Genomic DNA, 21,385 nt, shown 5'->3' with positions numbered 1-21,385 from the left:
TAAAAGAAAAAAAAGATGGATGGGAAGGAGGGAAGACAGAAAAAAAGTTACGAAGTAAGGGAATGAAGAAAGGAGTGAAGGAAAGAACAGATGTCGCAAGGGGAAGAGAGAGACAGACAGACATACCAACATCAAGGACAAAGAAAGGCAGGCTAGTGCAATAACATTTAAAATGGAAATTTTGTGAAATAATTTATATATGTTTGCATGTTTTAAATTTTATTTTTTGATATTATAATATAGTTATATAATTTAACCTTTCCTCCCTCCAAACTTGCTCTATATCCCTCCTTGCTCTCTTTCAAATTCGTGGCCTCCTTTTTCATTAATTGTTTTTATATATGTATATGATGTATATGTATATACATAAACATTCCTAAATACCACCTCAGCAGTCTGTATAATAGTACTTGAATGTATGTTTTCAGGGATGACCAGCAGTATTCAGATAACCAATTGGAATATTCTTCCAAGAGGAAGACTATTTCTCCTGTTCTCAGCATTCCTTAGTTGCCTGTAGACCTTTGTATAGGACTGAGACTTCTGGGCTTTTCTCTATACACATTGGAAAGTCTGTTGTTGTTGTCCTTGTTCAGCTCAAGTTTAGAGAGTCATGGCTGAGACTGTATAGGTGTAGCTTCTGACATTCATAGGAGACACAAACTTGGAGAAGAGCCAACAACTTGTACTTTATTAAATCACAATAATCCCTAACTACATTCTAAGTACTTGTTCTTAAACCCACAGCTAAACGTAGTCATCACCCATCATCAAGGAAACTTCTCTTTCCAACAGACACCATTTCAGAAAACCACAACTTATCAAAATGCAGCATTGTGGAGCCCAGTTCCAAAGGATACATATCTTTGTATCTTAAGTCAGAATCTGATATTTTCCAAAGCAGAATGGGAAATTTTTTGGAAAAAAAAATCAAATGTGGAAATCTACCAAAATGTTGGGTAATGATTATATTTCTCTTCACATTTGTGTAATTATAAAATGTTATAATAGATAATGGCTAATCAAACCATCTAGCGTGCAAATGAAGAAACATGAGCAAGAATAAGTAATTTGCCTAGCCTGAGGTCACCCACCCTCTAAATTGCAAACTGTGACTCAGTCTTGTGGTTGTAATCCTGAGCATCTGTTCCTTTCCCACAAAACCATAGATCTGTTGATTCATTTCTGTTAATACTGGTTGCAGGCTCGTTTTCCCTGTGTAATAGATACTTTCTTGTTTCATTGTCTGTTGATGGAGATAGGAATGGCGATCATCTAACAATCCAAGCATGACAAAAACACATATCCTTTGAGCTGCTGTAAAATGGTACACCCTGCCTCAGAAGTTCTATATATGGGGTAAAAACGGTGATATGAACTATTTTAAAAAAGAAATGCATGACAGGTGAACAATTTTGAGACAAGTTAAATTAGTCTTTAGAAACAGCCACACAGGAGACTACCCAAACACATGCAAATATTACTAAGGATGCTTTTACCCATCACAATCACACTGTTAGGAAGAAATGTTGATTTAAAATTTATAATCAGAATAGGCATGTCAACTAAGTTTTAAGATTCATTCTTCAACTTGGTAGATACATCTGCTCCAGAAAACATCATAAGCCTGTGTATACCATGATTGCTATGTGACAAGCATTACCATAAGAATGCTCTCTTTGAAAAGAACATTTTGGGAACTAGGGATACCTTTGTAGTAGAATGCTTGGGTTCAATCCTCAGTACAGCAAAAATCAACCAAAACCAAATGGAACCCTTTAATTCCTCTAATACTATACTTAGGAAGAGAAGTAGTGGATAGATTGAGTTGCATGATATTAAAGCATGGCCACAGAAACATTTTCAGAAAAGCAGATGAACTCGCCCAGCTTGTTCGCCCTCTAAGAATGACTATAGATAATTTTAAGCAAATAAGAAAAAAAAATATAACTCCATAAAGACTAAATGAATGAGTGACAACACAGTACTAAATTTACCAGAAATCTGACCTTAGACTGACTCAAGAAAGCAGAACTGTAGAGCAGTGTGAAAAAAAGAAGCCTTCAGGATACTGGGGACTGGCCCCATATGATTTTAGCATGATCCACACCAGCCTGCTGCAGGAAGGAATATGACAAAACTTTAAATGGGAGAAGAGATTCACATGCCTCATAGAGGCAAACCCTTAACTTCTGCTCTGGGAATGAGAGCTGCTCTTAGCCAGCTCAGTAAGAGTCTGGACTTCTGTGATCTGAAGAGGGCAAGAGCAAGAGTGTGAACAGTCTCACTAGAACCCAGAAAATGAGTATTTGCATATTAACTTTTCAGATCAATTTTCCCCTGCTTTCATAGAAATCCCCAACTCTCCTCCACTCCTACCCCCCCCCAAAAGCCATTCATACTTTGGCCTTGATCATGAGGTAATAGAAATGATTGCGCATGGAGTGGTCAGAATTTCAAAGGAAATATAAAGTATTCTCTTTCTTCCTGCTAACCAAATTTCCCCCAGCAAAGGCCACAATTGGCCAGTCCTAGATAGAAACCTAAAGTTTCTAACTGATTATTTTAGGTGCGCCCTTCAGTATGATCATGCAGCCAAGGACACTCAAGCATTTAAGGAAAGCTTCTAATACAGCAGCCAAAAAGAAAAGAAAATGCATTTTGGGGGACATGAACAAAATACAAAGAGAAATGAATTTTAAAAGCACCTCTAGCATTGACAGATTTTTTAAAAAATTAAAAAAAAAACATATAACAACAACAACAACAAAGCAGGAGGTTATCAAACACAAATGAGCATGTGGGGTCCTAAATTAGACATTGAAATTTAATATGTGGTTTGGGCAAAGTTAATTCCAAAATACAAAATTCCGTTTATTTGTTTGTTTTCACTGTAATGAGGATTGAATCTAGAGCCCAGCTTTGTTAGGCAAAGTCTCTACCACTGTGGTATAGCCTTAACTCCTAAAAAAAAAAGTTTAGAAATAAAACTGAAGTTGTCTTCCAATGTAGAAAGCAAAGCAAAGATGGAAAATAAGAAAATTTAAAACATTAATATATGGAAAATATTCCACACAACAAAATCCAAAAGCTTTAAGAAATCAATTTCCTGAACTGAAGAACAAGAATTCCAATAAGGAATGAGCCAAGAAAGTTCCCAGTATCATAAACTGAAACAGATTCATAACCTTGCACAATTTTAGAATGCTGATCCTTGAGACCTCCAGAAAGAAAAAAAATAACAGATTAAAATGATGGAATAAGACTGTGGGACTGTGAACACATAGGGAAATAAAATTCTTCACTATTTTGAAGAATAACTTTCAAATCTGGAATTTTTATATCCAGCCATACTATTCATTAACACCATCATACAGACTGTACACTGTTAAGGTCACTCTTACACATATTACATCTTATTAAAATTTATCACAAAATGGGATCAGCCACAGGAAATAAGGAGAGGAATCAAGAAAGCAGCACTGCACACACACAAATACACACATGTTTGTGTGCATACAGACATATGCACACGCACTCATGAATGTACATACACACACACACACACACACACACACACACACACACACAGCAAAGAACCCCTCTCCAACATGGCAAATAACCCTTCTCAACCTGACTGCAGCAGGAGAGAAAGGTTCTCAAAGCCAACTGCTTCAAGTGGAAAATACAGAAATGCATAATATATTTAAAGAGAAAGAGGGAGACTTATAGAATTGGGGAGGGTTTAGAGATGATTCCTCAGTAAGAATACATAAAACTGGGCCAAAAGAAAAAGAATAAAAACAAATAAGCAAACAAATAAAACCAAAACAAAAATAAAAGGAAGTATTATTCATTCCACAAAAAAAAATAAAATAAATGAAAAATAAAAAATAAAGGAGCAGGGAAGAGTTCTAAGATGAGGTTTACGTGAGCACAATGTAGATAGTGAAGTTGTGAAATTTTGTTCTTGTGCAAGAGAAAGAGCTAGAACCCAGTACTCTCATGTGCTTATTTCACCTTGACTTTTCTACCCAGGGTTATATAGCCATTGTCACCTCCCATTGTTAAATAGCTCTTTCTGAAGCCCATTCATGACTTATTTTATTTGCAAAGTGAACATTGGTGATGCTTTAATTGACAATTCAGACTCTGTGAGCAGACTCTGTACACTGACAGAATGTGTGCAATCCTAAACACCAGGGCTTTTCAGACAAGAAACACACCGTCTCTTTCTACTCACTCTTGAATGTTCAATAGAAGCCAACTCATGCGCCCATCAAATCTTTAACAGGTAATCATGCACACAGTAGTATGAATTGGAGCTACAGTTCAAAGCTCCTGAACAGGTCCCCTAGAGTCAAACATGCTGCATCAACACTTTTCCAAGATGTTCTGTTTCAACAATAATCAAACACTTAAATCAGAAGTAGCTCAAGCAATGTCACATTTCCAATCCAGAGTCACTATAAAAAGTCCTGGTCTCTGAATTTTGATAGATTACAAAGACAACCCTTATGGAAAACTAATCAGGTCAAAGAGTAGAACCCACAACTGTTAATGCATCAGCTCTCTGCAGGAAAAGTTCAGGAAAGTTTTGTTACTGTTGTTTAAAAGACAGTAAAATTTTCAAAACTCAGGCACATCATGATCTTTCAGTCACTTCTCAAGATAGTATATGGCAAATTATTTTCTCAGGAAAAGAAACAAACTTACCTTTCACAAGCTCGGACAGTCCATGCGGCAATTATCCATAATGAGATACTGAAAACCAAGAGTACAGTTCCTGGGCAGATAGTCATTAAAGTCTTCATAACAAAACGCGTATTGAAGTTTATCTTATTAAGTGCCCCAATGCTTCTAGAGGAGGCATCGGTGAAAAGTTTGCTATGCAAAAGCATGACTCTGGCAATCAGGTAGAGTCTTAAGAACATTGGTATAGATAAAATAATATCCACATCAGCAGTGGTTGTGGAGGGGGCATAGGAGAAGGCAAGCCGGGCCGTCCATGTGAACGTATAATTCCCAGGTATGGGATGAATAGCACACACCAGTATTTCCAAGCAGATGAAGAAAATACGCTCATAAGTCATGGCTATTCTCCAGTCATCTGCTCCATTGTCCACCATGAATAACTGAAAAAAAAGTAGAAAAGCGGCTTCAGTATGGCATGGATGCTCCACAAGTGTTAGCGCACAACTTGAAAACATAACAGGTGATGCTTAGCAACTTGGCCAGCTGATGCTTTCAGCCCATAAATTCTAGCCAGGTACACTATTTATAGAAGAGGGCAACCATATCAAAGGGGATTCCATTCTGTAAAAGTTAAAGTGAACAGCTTTTTGCATAGGAGCTCAAATATTTGGGAGTCCATATTACTGGACAATCATAAAGTGGATTTGCTTTATAGCACACTGCTCTCCTCTGAAGGGATGATCTTTTAACCATGCATGGTTCTATTTAGAGTGCCTCTGCAGTCAATTAAGCCCTAGAATGCAGGACACATGAACATTCTTATGAGAATTCTTATTCTTGGCCTTGGAGACATAGGGAGAAACCACAGATAAATGTGGCAGAAACATTTATTCTACTTTCATTATTATTGTTTTTATATCTTATTCAATTTTTCCTTAATAAAGACTACCTTTTCTTATTGTTCTCATCTCTCATACCACAACTAAGAAAAGAATGCCTTGCTTCCCTGCCTATTTATAAACAAGGACACCAGACCCTGGCTGTCCATGAACTACCTAAAGCACTTGAAATATGTTTTCTCTTTTTTGGCAGCCAGGATGACTTGCAGGAGCTCCCTGGCATTTGAGTGCAGAAATCCACGGGTGCCAATCCTGCTGTGATGCTGTAGACCCTTGTACTAGGAAGATCTATCTGCCCTGACACAAACAGTGCCCCACACCAAAAAGATGCCTTTTCTTCCTTCTGCTAAATAGCCAGCTAAACTAAGAATAAACTCAACCAACTGAAGCGCATTTGCCTTTTAGGATGAGCAAGCTACAAAGTGGGTGGGGAAGGATTCCACACAGCTGCCTCTGATGTCCCCTCTTCTAGAGAGATGCACTTTCCATCCATGGAGATCAGGTAGATCCCTGTTCTTCCTTTGTTCTTCTGTACCTATTACTTCTCTCTATGATCCAAACTGGTTCTTTGTTCTATTATTACTTTGTAAAAACGGTAATTTGAGAAAAATAAAATGCCTCTTTTGTATAATACTTGATCTCAGGAGATAAGAAAATCATCAGATATTTTTATCAAGAATGTGTCAATATTTAGAGGGTCTACTTTCTTTACAACTTGATTCTGAGTGACACAGAAGCCTGTAAAAACGGAAACAAACCTCCAAAGGGGCTGGGAATCACACAACTCCAAAGGTTCTTTAAGAGACCTTTTTCTTTACATGACAGTGGAAATTTTATTTCATTTTATTTCTTTTTTTAAGTTTATGTATTTACTTATTATTACAAATTATTCATTTTGTATCTGGCTGTAGCCCCCTCCGTCTCCTCCCAGTACCACCCACCCTCCTTCTTCTCCCCCTATGCCCTTTCCCTATTCCCCTGATAGAGGAGGACCTCCATCCCATCTATGCATGCTTTCTCTGAGCATGGGGTCGATGGATATTAACCATATAATATAGGTCAAACATACTATAATCTATAGTCCTAAAGAAGCTAAACAACAAAGAGGACCCTAGGGAAGAGGCTGAAACCTCACTCAAAAGGACAAACAAGATAGACATCGGAAGTAGAAGAAGACAAGGAACAGGACAGGAGCCTTCCACAGGGGTCTTTTTAAGAGACTTTAAAAAGCCTCTGTTCCTTCTCTGTACACACCTGCTCACCCCATCCCCACTTCACCCTTTCCTTCTTGCTTCTCTATCATGCTTCATGTGTCTGGAGCAAAGTGATACCAAACTCCACTTTCCCTAGTACTTGTGTGCCATACCACTTAGGGAAATATGCAAAGTTCACACCATTACCACTTATCAAAAACAACAGGAAATGAGAAGCAAGGCCAGCTGTCTGTACTAGGTGGAGCTGCTTTTCCAGGGCTCCTTCAGTTCCATGGGGATTTCCCTGCCATCATCCCCTCTGCCACTGTGGCGATCACTAAACATATCTTCATATGGTAAGCAGTTTTCCAGTGTTAACTTTTATTTTCCGTCATTCCCTCCTTCAGGGAAAAAAAAAAAATCTCTTCCCTGGGCTGCTGCACTGCTTTACTTTTTCATCTCTGCTACTCTCAGTTTCCTCCCCAACCTTAATATGACTTCCCACCCCTCCACCCCTCACACCCCTCTGTCCTCAGATCCATATCCAACTCTCTTTGACTGACCTGCCCTGGGTATCTCATCTTTTACTGTCCTTCACCAGATTCCTCCTTTGGGAAATAATCCCCATCATGATAGTCACTTGAAAGTGTAAATTTTATAATCCTATTACTGTAAAGAACAAGATCATTCAAAATCCCTCCTTTGCCTGATGGGAAAGCCTAATCTACATCATCAGCAGACAAGGCATTGTGCCATATGGTCTTGCCCATCTCCCACCTCATCTCTTACGGCTCTTCCTCATAGTTCCCGTGGCTGCAAAGCATTCCATTCTGTGTCCTCTGCATCAGTGTTGTAGAAAACCTCCACCTAATGGGCTCTTCCTTATTCAAAAGTAGATTACACATCACCTCCAAACCTAAACACTCCTTTGTTGCACTATGGTTGCTTCTGTACCTGCTTTTGATGTTTTCACAGAGGACAATGGCACTGTCACCCTTGAATTTCTCTGAGGCTTGACACAGAGACCACATCTACCTACCAGAGGTCAACAGATGCTTATTGCAGCAGCCACTTTGACATATCTACCTTAATGATGACTATCCTGACTGCTGTTAAGGTCTGAGTCTTTAAGCATACTCATGGAAGATGAGAACACCAACTGTGTGACATAAATGAAACTCAAAATGTTCTGCAAACATATCCTGTTGACTTATAAGTCACCGCATGTGTGTGATTTTGAAATTATACAAGAAATCTAGATAATTTTCTTCTTGGTAACTTCCATAGGGAAGTTTCTATTTCATATCTATATAGTATCTACTCCTTTAATAGTTCCTTTTTATCGTCAGATAACAACTTATTTGGAGCTTGATAGTATGCATTAAAGTGTTGTCAGGAACAAGTATTTTCTTCTCCTCAGAACAAAAATAATGCTATTTTTGTTCATTCATGTAACAGCCTATGCCAAGTCCTAAATACAAGGTGCGAGTGCTATGCTACTTCCTAGCCATGTTGAAGAATTCACAGGAGACAGAGAGTCTGCCCACTGAAATTAACTTTGATCAGGAAAGAAAAAAAAAAAAACATCAACAAGATGACTTGAAGCAATTTAATAAAGTAATTAAGCCTTTGGATGTTGCAATGAAGGAAACAAACAGAAGATGAGATGGAGAAAGATAAATCAGACACAACAGATATGGTCATCAGGGAGGCCTTTAGGAGCACTTCTGATTGCAGATACTGATAAAAACAGTCCGTGATGTAAAGGACATCCCAGGCAGGATAAAAAGCATAGGAGGAGCATATACTGCCTTCATAACCGCTTAGTATGCGCAAAGAAAGGTTAATGGCCAAAGGATAGAGTGAAGGCTGGTAGATTTAAACGTACAAACAGGAGACCATTAGGCATCCCTTGTGGGAAATGGCACTGAGACTAGATTTCATTCCAACTACATGGGAGCTCACCAAGACCACAGGCAGGGAAGCGACAAGATATGAGCAGAAGCCTGAAAGGCTCATCCTTTTGCCATGGGGGACTTGGAGAGGTAAGTATGGAAGGTTATACCACACCACCTCTACATTTGAGTGGTTGAAGTAGCCTTGTAACCTGGGTCATGAGTTGCCAAGAAAATGCAAAAGTGGTTTTGATGGCCATGGTAATTGCAATATAGCTAGAATGTGCTGACGTACTGAATCTACATTGAAAAGAGAGGGACTCACAGGTGGCTACTGAGTTTCTAGCCTCAAAAAACAAACAAACAAACAACAACAACAAAAACCAGGATAAATGGCGAGGCCACTTTCTGAGAACATTTCCTACACTCTCCAGAATAAGAAATGAAAAGCCCTATTCTGCACACTAGCATTCTAATATAGATGACAAAGAAAAACCCTTAAGATATACAAGTCACACTGAGAAGCCTGAAACATTGAAATAAATTTGGGAGGCATCTGTATTTAAGTGGTTTATTAGAGCAAATGAAAAACACAAGAAAGTAAAGAGAACAGGACATGGCATTCCTCAAGGCCAAGTTTGAAGAACCTAAGAGGTAGGTGCTATAAGAGGATCTGAAATGCAGCAGTCTCTGAAAGGAGGGAAAAGAGTGGCATTCTGAAAGCCAAGGACGTGTGGGCTGTCAATTACAAACTGTAAAATAGTATTTACCAGGTTCAGAGAAGTGGTAATGTACTCAATAATCTCTAGAGAACACAAAAGCATTCTAAAGGTTACAGTCCCTCAAAGTCAACATTAAAGTCTAAGTGTAGTGCAGAAATATCCTATTTGCATTTCACATAATCTCTGTAATAGGTATGATCTGTTTTCAGCTCACAGGTAGGAGAGTTCACCAGAATGACTGATAGCAAATCAACTCTATGTTTCTTTTTTATTCTGATGTTCTTAAGAGAAGAAATATTTTAGGGGACTGTTTCATTCTGGGTCTATAGATAGTGCCCTTCACAGACTGTGACCTCAGAATATATCCCATAACAAGCTTCCCTTTTCCAGGATAACTGTTTTATATTTGCTTGGATAGCCACATTTGATATATGTCTACATCATTATCTACAGTTAATGGCAGCAAGAGAACTCGGTGGAAGAGGATCTGGAGTACAGGAGTAGCTATGGATACAGCTATACCATCAGATGACCTGCTGTGAAGGGAAGAGGCTCAGTTATGGAGGCCCTACCTGCCTCTGTTTTATGCATTCCTCTTAAACATTCTGCAAGAACCTGGGCTCAGGGACAGCACTTTAAACATCCTGGTGTCCTTTACGAGACCACAATCAAGGGTACTGCCTCCAAAAAACCTGAAACCCCAAAATACTCCTTGAATACTTCAGTCATATGTTAAGAAATCACAAAATATACCCAGGTGTGGTTGTACATGCCTTTAATTCTAACACTGGAGAGACAGAGGGAAACAGATCCCCGAGTTCAAGTCCAGCCTGATCTACAGAAGAGATTCCAGGACAGTAAGGGCCACACAAATTTCCCTGTCTTGGGGAAGAAGGAAAAAGAAAAAGGAAGAGAGAGAGAAAAATCATGAAACTTAAGAGTAACAAGCAAGAGAAAAGTAGCCACACCTAATTGCAAACAATGATAATACTATGTGGCACTGATAGAAACTACAAACACAGCCAGAACATGGGAGCTTCACAGAGGTAAAAAGGTAGGCCACTGATGGGGAAAGTACAGCTGTTGTGAAGTGACTTGCAGATAAGTCAGTGACCATCAAAAATAAAGTTGGGTCCAAGCCTGAGACTTGATCTCCCCAGGAAAACTGCATGCCCATGAAAGATCCAGCTGTGAAAATGAACCCAAGAACACCATAAAGGAAGCAGGTTGGAATTCTTCCATAAGCACAGAGAAACGAAGGCCCTCTGACTGTGCTGCAGGCCTGAGTGGTAAAATAAACAAATGAACTCACATACATTTCACTCCATAAAATGAGGCTATGTTTCCACCTTTGTCACAAAATACCTTTTGAATATAGAAGTTCCTACAGAAATCAGCAAGAGACATAAAGATCAGGAATGAAAATTAAACAAAAATGGTTCTTAGACCCATTTAAAGTAAATATACCTAACCTTAATCATAAAAGGAAAATCAGTAACTTTTCCTTTTTTATTTATTTTTTTATTTTTAAATGTAGATTCAAAAAAGTAGCCAGGCCTGGTAACATAGGCCTGAAATGACAGCCACTAAGGATGCAGAAGCCTGAGTCAAAGCCAGCCTAAGTAACTTAGGGACATCCTGTGTCAAGTAATAACAGGAATAATAAAGCCTAGGGACATAGCTCAGCGGGAGAAAAGCACTTGCTAGGCAAACGCAAGACCCTAGGTTCCCTCCACAGTGCCAGAAGGAAAAAGGAGTTGTCAAAGTTTTGTAACATGCTGTACTTCAGGGAACAAGCAGCTCTAGACAGTACTTGCACACACTGTAACTGTGCAACTGTGAGCCCCGCCAGCTCCTAAGGAGGGCAGCTCCTCAGCTGGAGCCTCACTGGCCTCCCATTTCCTTCTCCTTTGCAAGGGGGCTCAACAGCAAACACATGGTCATGCATTGTAGCATTGCTTTTATTTTTGAAAAAGGCCGCATGATATGAATAATTTAAAACAGAAAAGGCTTAAAGAAGGTATCGATGTCTGCCACACAGAATAAAAAAGCTTATAAAAAAAAGATGTTTAAAAATTGCATAAAACTATTAAATAGAGTGATATATTAAGTATTCAATTTTTTAAAAAATGTATTTGCTAGTATTTGTGCAGTTTTGTAAAATGGGAGACATATTTGTAGTTCATGTGTATAACATACTTCTAATAAATGACTGGACATTAATGCTAAGAACCACATGGAGGGGGTGAACTGAGGATTAGGAACAAAAGGGTGATGGATTAAGTAGACATAAGTACTTTTAATTGAGGAGCACGTGAACATAATTAATTACTAATAAAATCAAGGAAAAAAATTTACAAGAAAAAGGGTGATGAGGATGAACAAGGTCATTAGACAGTCAGATACTTCCTGCCAAAGACTACGTGTTCAAGTCTAGTGCTGTTATGAATGATCATATATGACATTATACATTGAAATTTGATTTATGGCTAAAATATCCTTACCAAAAAAACCCCAAAACATTGAATGATTACAATTTACAACTATTGCCAACAACATGAACTAAAATAATAATAATAATAATAATAATAATAATAATAATAATAATAATAATTCCTTGTTAACCTTTAAACAAGTATTTCAATGGGCAGCAGTGAAAGCTGGGTGTCTGTCTGCTCATCTTCTGTCCTGAATTCCAGTCTGAAACCTGGGCCCTGCCAGAGTTTGTTCAATCCCTTCCTACAACTGGGAAGGATGAAAGAGCACCCGTCTTCTGTTATGGGCAGTGGTGAGACAAACATACCCTTATATTCTTTTTTCTTCCCTTGTCCTTTTCCACTACAGACAGTTACTTTCCTAGACTTCTTTGCATTTTCTCTCTCCTACACTCCAAACATTATACAACTCTGATCTCCAGCGATAAGCACAAGGTTACTAGATGGCACAAAAGAATGCCTTGGGTTTAAAAAAAGAAAGTCAGCTATGATAACATAGGCATCCTCCTTCTCTTCATCAAGTGGGTCCTACATCTGCAGCACCCATCTTGTGAGCAAAATCAAAAGATTCTAAAAGATTCACACTAGAGCCTGGACATTTGAGGTCACAGAGCCAGCACTTACCATCGACTGTATTTTCCATGATTTATGAAATTGAACCTTAAGACTGTATTTAACTTTGTATACTTTAAAATTCTGTGTAAATAACTATAAAAGAAAAAAAGACTATTTATTAAAGAAAACACTTTCTGGAGGAAAGAGTCAAGAAATGCCCTGTCAGAAGGAATTGCAAATACTGAAATGTGCAATGTGATAGCTGTTGAGTGGTAGAGCTGTTTGTGGGCGGATTTCTCTTGTTCATGACTTTCAAGTGTTAGCCAAATGCTCTGAAATCTCTTCGTTGTGAGTCATAGGAAACACAGTTTTTAGTGTCAGAGAAGTTTGTTCTTAATACAGGGCTGCACCACTTACTAGCTGAATGGTTTGGGGCAATAAACTTAAACCTGCTCATTTACAACATAAAATAAAAATATCAGCCCTACCTGGATAGCATGAGGCAACGCCCACTCTGTTGGTGCTCATCAAATCAACCCACCAATAAGTAAGAGGAAGAAATAGTATTCCATGGACCCTTAAGAGAAGGAACTACTTGAATTAAATGAGAACTTGTATTCGGAAAGTGGAAAAAAAAAAAAAACAGGAAGAGAAGTTGACAGGAAATGAAGTAGTGTCAGCCTTGAGAGGAATTCAACAAACTTCACCTGTGCTTGCTGCTGAAGGAAATTTTTAAGATATTTATTTATTATGTATACAGTGTTCTGATAGAAGGTGTGCGTGCAGGCCAGAAGACAGCACCAGATCTCACACACATGGTTGTGAACCACCATGTGCTTGCTGGGAATTGAACTTAGGACCTTTGGAAGAGCAGCCAGTGCTCTTAACCTCTGAGCCATCTCTCCAGGCCCCTGAATGAATTCTTATCAATTGCTGGAACATGTGCTTCTAAGATTCCCTCTTCTAATCTAATCAAGAGCTTCAGCTACAGATAAAACCTTAGAACTATCTAGTTGATCCAGAGGTAATTGAGATTATCCTGGGTTAGGAATCTGCTGCTCCTCAGACCTACTATAATTAAAATCGAATCTTGACCCTTTCATGGGGCTTCTGGAAACTGTGTCCACTTTTGGCTGCAGAAACATTACCCATAATAATTCTCAGATTATACTGCAGCTCATGCAAAGTGTCTGTACAAAGAACTTATGAGTCTTCCCAAAAAAGATGGATTGCACATTTCCCCTGATCCTTTTCTTTCAATTTTTGGATACCACAGAAAAATCTGTGAGTCTGTGGCTTATGCATTCATGTGCCAGAATCCAGAGATTCAAGCAGAGTTCAATCTCATGGTGACCTGTCACCATGTCTCAAGCTCTATGACCCTAGAGAGTGACTCAACTTCTTCATCTTCAGCTTCATGATGTGTGAAGGAAGTAAAGAACTAATTGTTGGGAAATGAACTATAGGTAAGGCTAAAAAGTGTAAAGGCATAATTAAGTAAAAGAAAATTCATTTCATTCTAAAAGTTTACTCTATAATAATAACAAATAAAATCTAAAATAATAAAAATCATCTGAAGCATTATAATAACCACTATATGACTAATATATAATATCATCACCTTTGTTATTTTAAGCACTTAAAAGCTAGCTAAAAGGCAGTTCATAGTTATTAGCACATTTGCCCTCTAAGAGCTTAATTAAAGGACAAGCGATTGAAAGGATTTGTCATGGTCACCCCATGAGTGAGTGAAAAGCCCAAAGCTAAAGTTCAGGTCTTACAGCATTCACATCATTTGGCAGGAGCATCAAGTAGCTCTGAAAAGGTGGAAGAAAACCAAATATTTAAAAAGCAAATGAATGTTTACCACTTAATTTACATTATGATTTCTGCAGTGTCACATCTAAATCCCTGATGCTCTTGGAAAACCTCCTATTCTCTGGCAGAAACAAATATTGAAATAAACTTCCACATTACACCCCGTGTGCTGTGGGAGCAAACCAGCACAGCCTAGTTCAGACTTCCTCTAAGTTACAGCTTCTTCCCTGCAACCACTTTGTCCCTGAGGTCAGTGGTAAAGAGCTTCAGAGTGCACACAAGAGTTTGAGATGGAATTTGGAAGATCTCACCACATTAAGATTGCTGTATTTTAGATGAGTATTGATTCATATCAAATGGGCAACTATTTAAGACAGGGTGTTGTATTTTTACCCTCATTTAGGAGAAAGCTAAGGTTCCAAGGTTAAGGAACTAGTTATGGATGAATGTTATGGTTAAATGGATGGAGTATGGAGATAGACATGAACCCAAGTCTACAGGAAGAAAACTGACATTTGTCACGTACTTACTAGTTAGGAAGCATATTTGGAAAGAACAAGGAGATGTTACCAGTAATGATGCCAATGAAGTTATATGTGTTTGCCCAGTTTGGTAGGAAATACAGCCACTGAATGGAGGAAGAATTATGACATGTAAGTAAATCAGTTGTCAAGAAGTATTGACAGGCAGACACACACACACACACACACACACACACACACACACACACACACCACAGATCTCTGAAGCATGAGACTTAGCACATTTAATGGAGGAACACATGATTTAACATACTCTAATCACAAAAGCATCACTAAATCCGAAGCAGTGTAGCCCCATGTTACAAAGAACAGTCCAACCTCAGTAAAGACAATGGGATTTAACAGAATATTTCTATGAGGTCAGTGATGTGTAGAACTGCAGTAGCTATATCTAGTTTTTAGAAACATTTTATCCATATTGTTAAAATACAAACTAGTATGAAATAATTAAACATGTTCTTCAAACTATTTAAAGAAAATAATGGCCAGGCTATCTTTTAGGAAGCCTTATATAGCTATTTCCCAAGAAATGAAATACCACAACCTTGCCCTCCCCTCCCACTCAGAAAGCTCATGATATTTGTCAGGCTCTAGGTGCCAGAAAGTTCCAAAATGTATAAGTGTCTCCTTGACCTCACCACATTCAAGGTAGAAAAGGGTAGCTGGGGAGAAGAGACTTTTCCATGAGCTGACTGCAAGGTGTGTAGGGAGATTCAAGGCTCCAGCTTTTGTGAGTTGTCATTCACACTGCAGTGGGCATTCCCGGAGATGCAGCTGTCTCTAAGTGAGCCATGCTCTTGGAAGTCACTCCAATAAACTCACTAGTTTACCAAGCTAAGTTCTGATGGGACTGTTCCCCTGGTTTCCCATGCTCTATCTGGGGTGGGAAAAGGCCCATTGGCATCTCCCCAGGAAACTCACACAACGGGAATGTATGAAAAATATTTTCACGCAGATTCAGAAAGAATGCTGAACAACATGCTGCCATAAGGCAGAAACAGAAATCAAAAGGAAGTCTGGATAATCAAGGAACTATGCTAATAGGCAAATTAAAAACTGTAAATTATTATAATCATCAACAATGTGAAAATGGCTAATTTGGAGAAAACGGAAAAGCAAGATATAAATGAGACACTGGACATCAGTAATAATAATGGGAGAGAAAACAGAAACCAGAAGGGCGCCTCAGAGGTGTGTCATCGTGTATACAGGGCCAGATACTCTGCTTTACCTTAAACGTTGTTAAATATACATATTTGCTAAAAAGTAAGAATGATCACTAGAAGGGAGGATATAAATTATGTAACCGCCAGACTACTAAAGAGGACAAGGAATTTTTAAAACTCCATGTTACCCACAACAAGAATAAGAATAACAGGAAAAAATACAAAATTAGAATAAGGTATCAAATAGGTACCACACAAAGTCAAAACCTTTAACTCCAACATGCAGTGTTGAAAGCAAATTAAGGGCTACATGGAAATCTTTGGGGTGAACATTGCATCAGCATGAAGAAGATGGCCAGATAATAATGTTTACAGATACAGTTTCATTCAGAAAATAGACAGAGAATGGAATGGAGGAATACACACAAATTCTTAATAAACACTGCCACTGCCAATAGATGGTGGGAAACCAGACTTGGAAAAAAAAAATGGAAGGCTATTTTAGCTTTGGTTGTAATGTTCCTTTTCTCCTTTGATAAATAAAACCCAAGAGAAGAAATGAAAAAAAAAAATCTCTAGTACCACGAGGCAAAAAACTCAAATGGCTAGAAGAGAGAAAACTTGTGAAGTGTCGGGGAGTTCAGGCTCAGAGTCCTCTGCAGGGTGGCCTGCCCTTTTTTTCTGTCTTTTTTCATGTGCAGCAAAAGGCAGCGATGGAGCTGAAGCCAGTGAAGAAGCTGTGAGAAAGAAAGCCAGCAGAATGGCTCTCAAGCTCATGTCCTGTCCCTGGGGAACATTCCAGAAACATGTACTACAAGAAACAAAAGTCTAAGAACAACCCTGATCAAATTTTCCTATACTAAGATCTGGAAATTAGAACAGTCTTATGAAACATGTCAATCTCACTTCAATAAGAGTTATGGTTAAGCAAAAAATAAACTCAATTGTAGTTACTGTTTAATTTTCAGACCTTCCTTACTAAAAATATTCTATTTAGCTTCTTAATTACTGCAATGGTTGTTATATTAATACTTCCCTGGTTAAGAAAAAATGATAAAACCGATACTAAGTGGCAATTCTGTCAAAATTCAAAATGCCAGTAATTAAGCCTGGTACTGAGATTAACTCTGAGTACTCATGTGGTAGGACCAATCGAGACTAATGTTAGTTATTTTTAATATGTGTTTCCAGTTTGAGTACTTTAGATTCAAAATCAGCAAGATTTTCTTTTCAGTATTCCATTGAAGGGGAAACAATCTGGGCTGGGGCGATGTTTCAGCTGCTAAGAGCACTGGATGCTCTTGCAGAAGACCAGATTTGGTTCCCAGCACATCCACACAGCAGCTCTCAGTCACATGAAACTCCAATCTCAAGGCATCTAATGCTCACTCTGGCCTCCAACATCCTCGGGCATGCACATGGTACAAAGACATACATATAGACAAAATACACATACACATAGGATAATAGGAACAAAGTATGCACAGTCTCAAAAACGTGTGCCAGAGTTATACATAAGCTGAGCTTAAAGACACAGAATAGTAGTGTGTACAAAATTCAAAACACAGCTTTAGCAAAAGTACAGAAATCTCAATGAATGGCATGGCTCATTCTCTCCAAACACATAAACGAGGTTCTAATAACATCCATACAGCTAAACGTGCTGTCAAAAAACTATCAGGCCAAAGGAATTAGAGACAGGAAATCACAAAGAACTGCATAACATACAACACACAGAAAGGAAGTTAGCCCTTCTATTTAGTTGAGGTTGGGTATGAGAGGAAAGTTCCTGTCATTTTTTAAATTAGAATAACACGTTTAATGTTATTATGGAGATTTTTAGAGATCTTGTTTTTCTGAACTACCACCCACTTAAATAATATGGGAGTATAACTATAGTAGATGAGAAAGAAGAGAAAAAGCTGTCACACCTAAAACAAGGGAGTTCAGATGGACTCCAAGAATGGAGCATCATTACGGCAGGGACATAGATTCATCCATATTTTATTTCAGTCATCAGCATTCTTTCATACCCTCTACTTCACTTTCATGGGTAATTGAGTATTGGCTTCTATCCCATCCCTGTGGACATCCCTGGAGACAAATGAAAGAGTCTAAACATGACATAATTTATGGAACAATTAATTATGGATAAAGATTATTCTACGATAGTCTCCTTGAATCAACTCTGGTGAACTTTGGATAACATAAAATACAAGTTGGAGCAAAAGATCTCCTTTATCAATATTAAAGTAAACAAAATGTTTGAGTATCATCTTTTCAGGAAGTGGTTACTTTTTGGTTGTAACTGAAGTAGAAAATGGTAAAACTTTTCTCACACATTCCAGGTAAAATTTTACCTAACCATTTCCTTTAAAAAGAATCTCTCAAGTTATTGATCTCAAGATATAAGTTTGATTCCTGGTTTTGCTACTCACTACCTCAGTATGAACTGAAATAAAGTAATATGTATAATGCACTTGGCACAGGGCTTGTCCACAGAAAGTATATTAGTTATTCTAATATATATTACTTTACTTTCTCAAAGAATGGTCATAAATATTGGATATAATAAGTCCAGGATGATTTTCTACATTAGCCATGTTAGTAATTTTCTGTCCCTTATGATACTTGAATCCCAGTGTGTTAAGTGCCCCATATTATTATAGCATCTTCCCTCATTTTACATTTCGTCTCAAACCATACTTATCCTTACACAATCAATCTTTTAACACATTTCCTTAAAGAATATTCACTTCAACAAATGGTGCTGGACCAACTGGATGTCTACATGCAGAAAAATGAAAATAGATCCATATTTATCACCCTGCACAAAACTAAAGTCCAAGTGGATCAAGGACCTCAACATAAAACCAGATACTCTAAATCAGTTGGAAAAAATAAGTGGGGAACAGCCTAGAACTCATTGGCACAGGAGACAACTTCCTGAACAGAACACCAACAGCACAGGCTCTAAGAGCAACAATCAATAAATGGGACCTCATGAAACTGAAAAGCTTCTGTAAAGCGAAAGACACTGTCATCAAAACAAATAGACAGCCTACAGATTGGGAAAGAATCTTCACCAACCCTTTATCTGACAGAGGGCTAATATCCAGTATATATAAAGAACTAAAGAAGCAGAAAAGCAACAAACCAAGTAATCCAATTAAAAAATGGGGAACAGAGCTAAAAAGAGAATTCTCGAAAGAGGAACATCGAATGGCAGAGAAACACTTAAAGAAATGCTCAACCTCATTAGCCATTAGGGAAATGCAAATCAAAACGACCCTGAGATTTCACCTTACACCCATCAGAATGGCCAAGATGAAAAACTCAAGGGACAACACATGCTGGAGAGGTTGTGAAGAAAGGGGAATCCTCCTCCACTGCTGGTGGGAATGTAAACTGGTTCAACCACTTTGGAAGTCAATCTGGCGCTTTCTCAGACAACTAGGAGTAGTGCTACCTCAAGACCCAGCTATACCACTCCTTGGTATATACCCAAAATTTGCTCAAGTACACAACAAGGACATTTGTTCAACCATGTTCGTAGCAGCTTTATTTGTAATAGCCAGAACTTGGAAACAACCCAGATGTCCATCAATGGAGGAATGGATACAGAAATTGTGGTATTTTTACACAATGGCATACTACTCAGCAATCAAAAAGGAGGAAATCATGAAATTTGCAGGCAAGTGGTGGGATATAGAAAAGATCATTCTGAGTGAAGTATCCCAAAAGGAGAAAGACAAACTTGGTATATACTCGCTTATATAGACCTACAAGATATGATAAACATAATGAAATCTACACACCTAAAGAAGATAATCAAGAAAGTGGACACAGGCGAAGGTGATTAATCCTCATTTAGAAAGACAAATGGGATGTGCATTGAACGTATGACAGGAGTCTACCACAAAAGGCATCTGAAAGACTCTACCTAGCAGTGTTTCAAAGCAGACACTAAGACTCATAACCAAACCCTCGGCAGAGTGCAGGGAATCATATGAAAGAAGGGAAGTTAGTATGATATGGAAAGGATAGGAGCTCTACAAGGACCAAATATATCCGGGCACAGGGTCTTTTCTGAGACTGACACTCAACCAAGGACCATCTATGGATATAACCTAGAACTTAGGCTCGGATGTGGCCCGTGGTAGCTCAGTAACCAAGTAGTTTTCCAAAGTAAGGGGAACACGGACTATTTCTAACAGGATCTCAAGGGCAGGCTGTTTGACACCCCCCCCCCCCGGGGAGGAGCAGTCTGTTAGGCTACAGAGGAGGACTTTGCAGCCAGCCCTGAAGGTACCTGATAAAACAGGGTCAAATGAAAGGGGAGGAGGAGGTCCTCCCCTATCAGTAGACTTGGAAAGGGTCAGGGAGGAGACCAGGGAGGGAGTGCGGCGTTGGGGAGGGAATGAGGGAGCGGGATACAGCTGGGACACAGAGTTAACAAAATGTAACTAAAAAGAAAAATAAAATTAAAAAAAAAAGAATATTCACTTTCTTTCATCATTATCTTTGCCATCCTATAAAAGACACAGAAGATGCCCCAAATACCATATAAAAGAGAAAGCACTAATAAAGTGAAGGCTCTGATGCCGAGATAGAACTGGCAGCAGCTCTCATATGATGCCAGGATTGAGAAGAGTTGGGGAAGTAAAGGATATGCTCTCCACTGAAACCAGAGATGAAGGACATCCAAAACTATAAGTACAGTTATCTAGATCCGTAAGTGCTACCACACTGTTGCAGGCTAAACAAGAACTTGAACCATGAACAGAGTAGCCCTGCCATGCTACCAGACCCAAACAGTCTCATGCTATCAGAAACAACGCAAATTGCCTTTTTTCCCTGCCTCCCACTAATTTAGTCCTACAAAACACTGGATGGCAGAATGACATAGTATGGCCAATTTATTGGTTAAAGGGAGTGTGTGAAGGCCCTTGGAAGGGGAAAATAGATCCAGAGAGATTAATTAAATGAGTGCTAAGAGCTCAGTTATTCTAGAAACACCCAAAAAGGCTGCTAGGGTAGGGGAAGAAGAGAGTGTGTGATATAACTGGACAAGGTTTCACTGAGAAGAAGGCACCTGTTTAATGAGTGCTGAAAAAGCCAAGAGAGTACTTTGTAAAGATGAAGATATCCAAGGGAACAGCCACATTAGGAGACACCATGGCATCTAATAAATAGGATGAAAATAAAAAGGATGCCCAAGGAGAAGTCTCCACCTCTTTTTGCATGATCAGAACTATCTAGAGCTAACCTGTCACTATCAGAGCTTCGATGTCCACAGCCTTCTGAAATAAACTATAGCATGTACATAGATCCATTCCTATATTTCCTCAAACCAAGTCTAACAAAACCTGTCTCTCTTCATATAACTATAGAGCAGAAACAAA

The 21,385-nt window shown here is 38.6% G+C and overlaps 1 protein-coding gene across 1 annotated transcript in view; it reads right to left on the bottom strand.

Annotated features, from left to right (window-relative positions):
* Positions 1-21,385, bottom strand: part of Kcnn2 (potassium calcium-activated channel subfamily N member 2) — a 137,905-nt gene that overhangs the window by 96,617 nt on the left and 19,903 nt on the right. Inside the window, exon 3 of the mRNA XM_055622702.1 lies at positions 4,717-5,135. Coding sequence (XP_055478677.1) covers positions 4,717-5,135 — 419 coding nt within the window. The remainder of the gene's footprint in view (positions 1-4,716; positions 5,136-21,385) is intronic.

Source organism: Psammomys obesus, unplaced genomic scaffold (genome assembly GCF_907164565.1).
Source record: "Psammomys obesus unplaced genomic scaffold, mPsaObe1.curated_primary_1811, whole genome shotgun sequence".
Lineage (NCBI taxonomy): Eukaryota > Metazoa > Chordata > Mammalia > Rodentia > Muridae > Psammomys > Psammomys obesus.
Note: the sequence above shows the minus strand (reverse complement) of the source record. Positions and strands in the feature narration are given on the sequence as shown.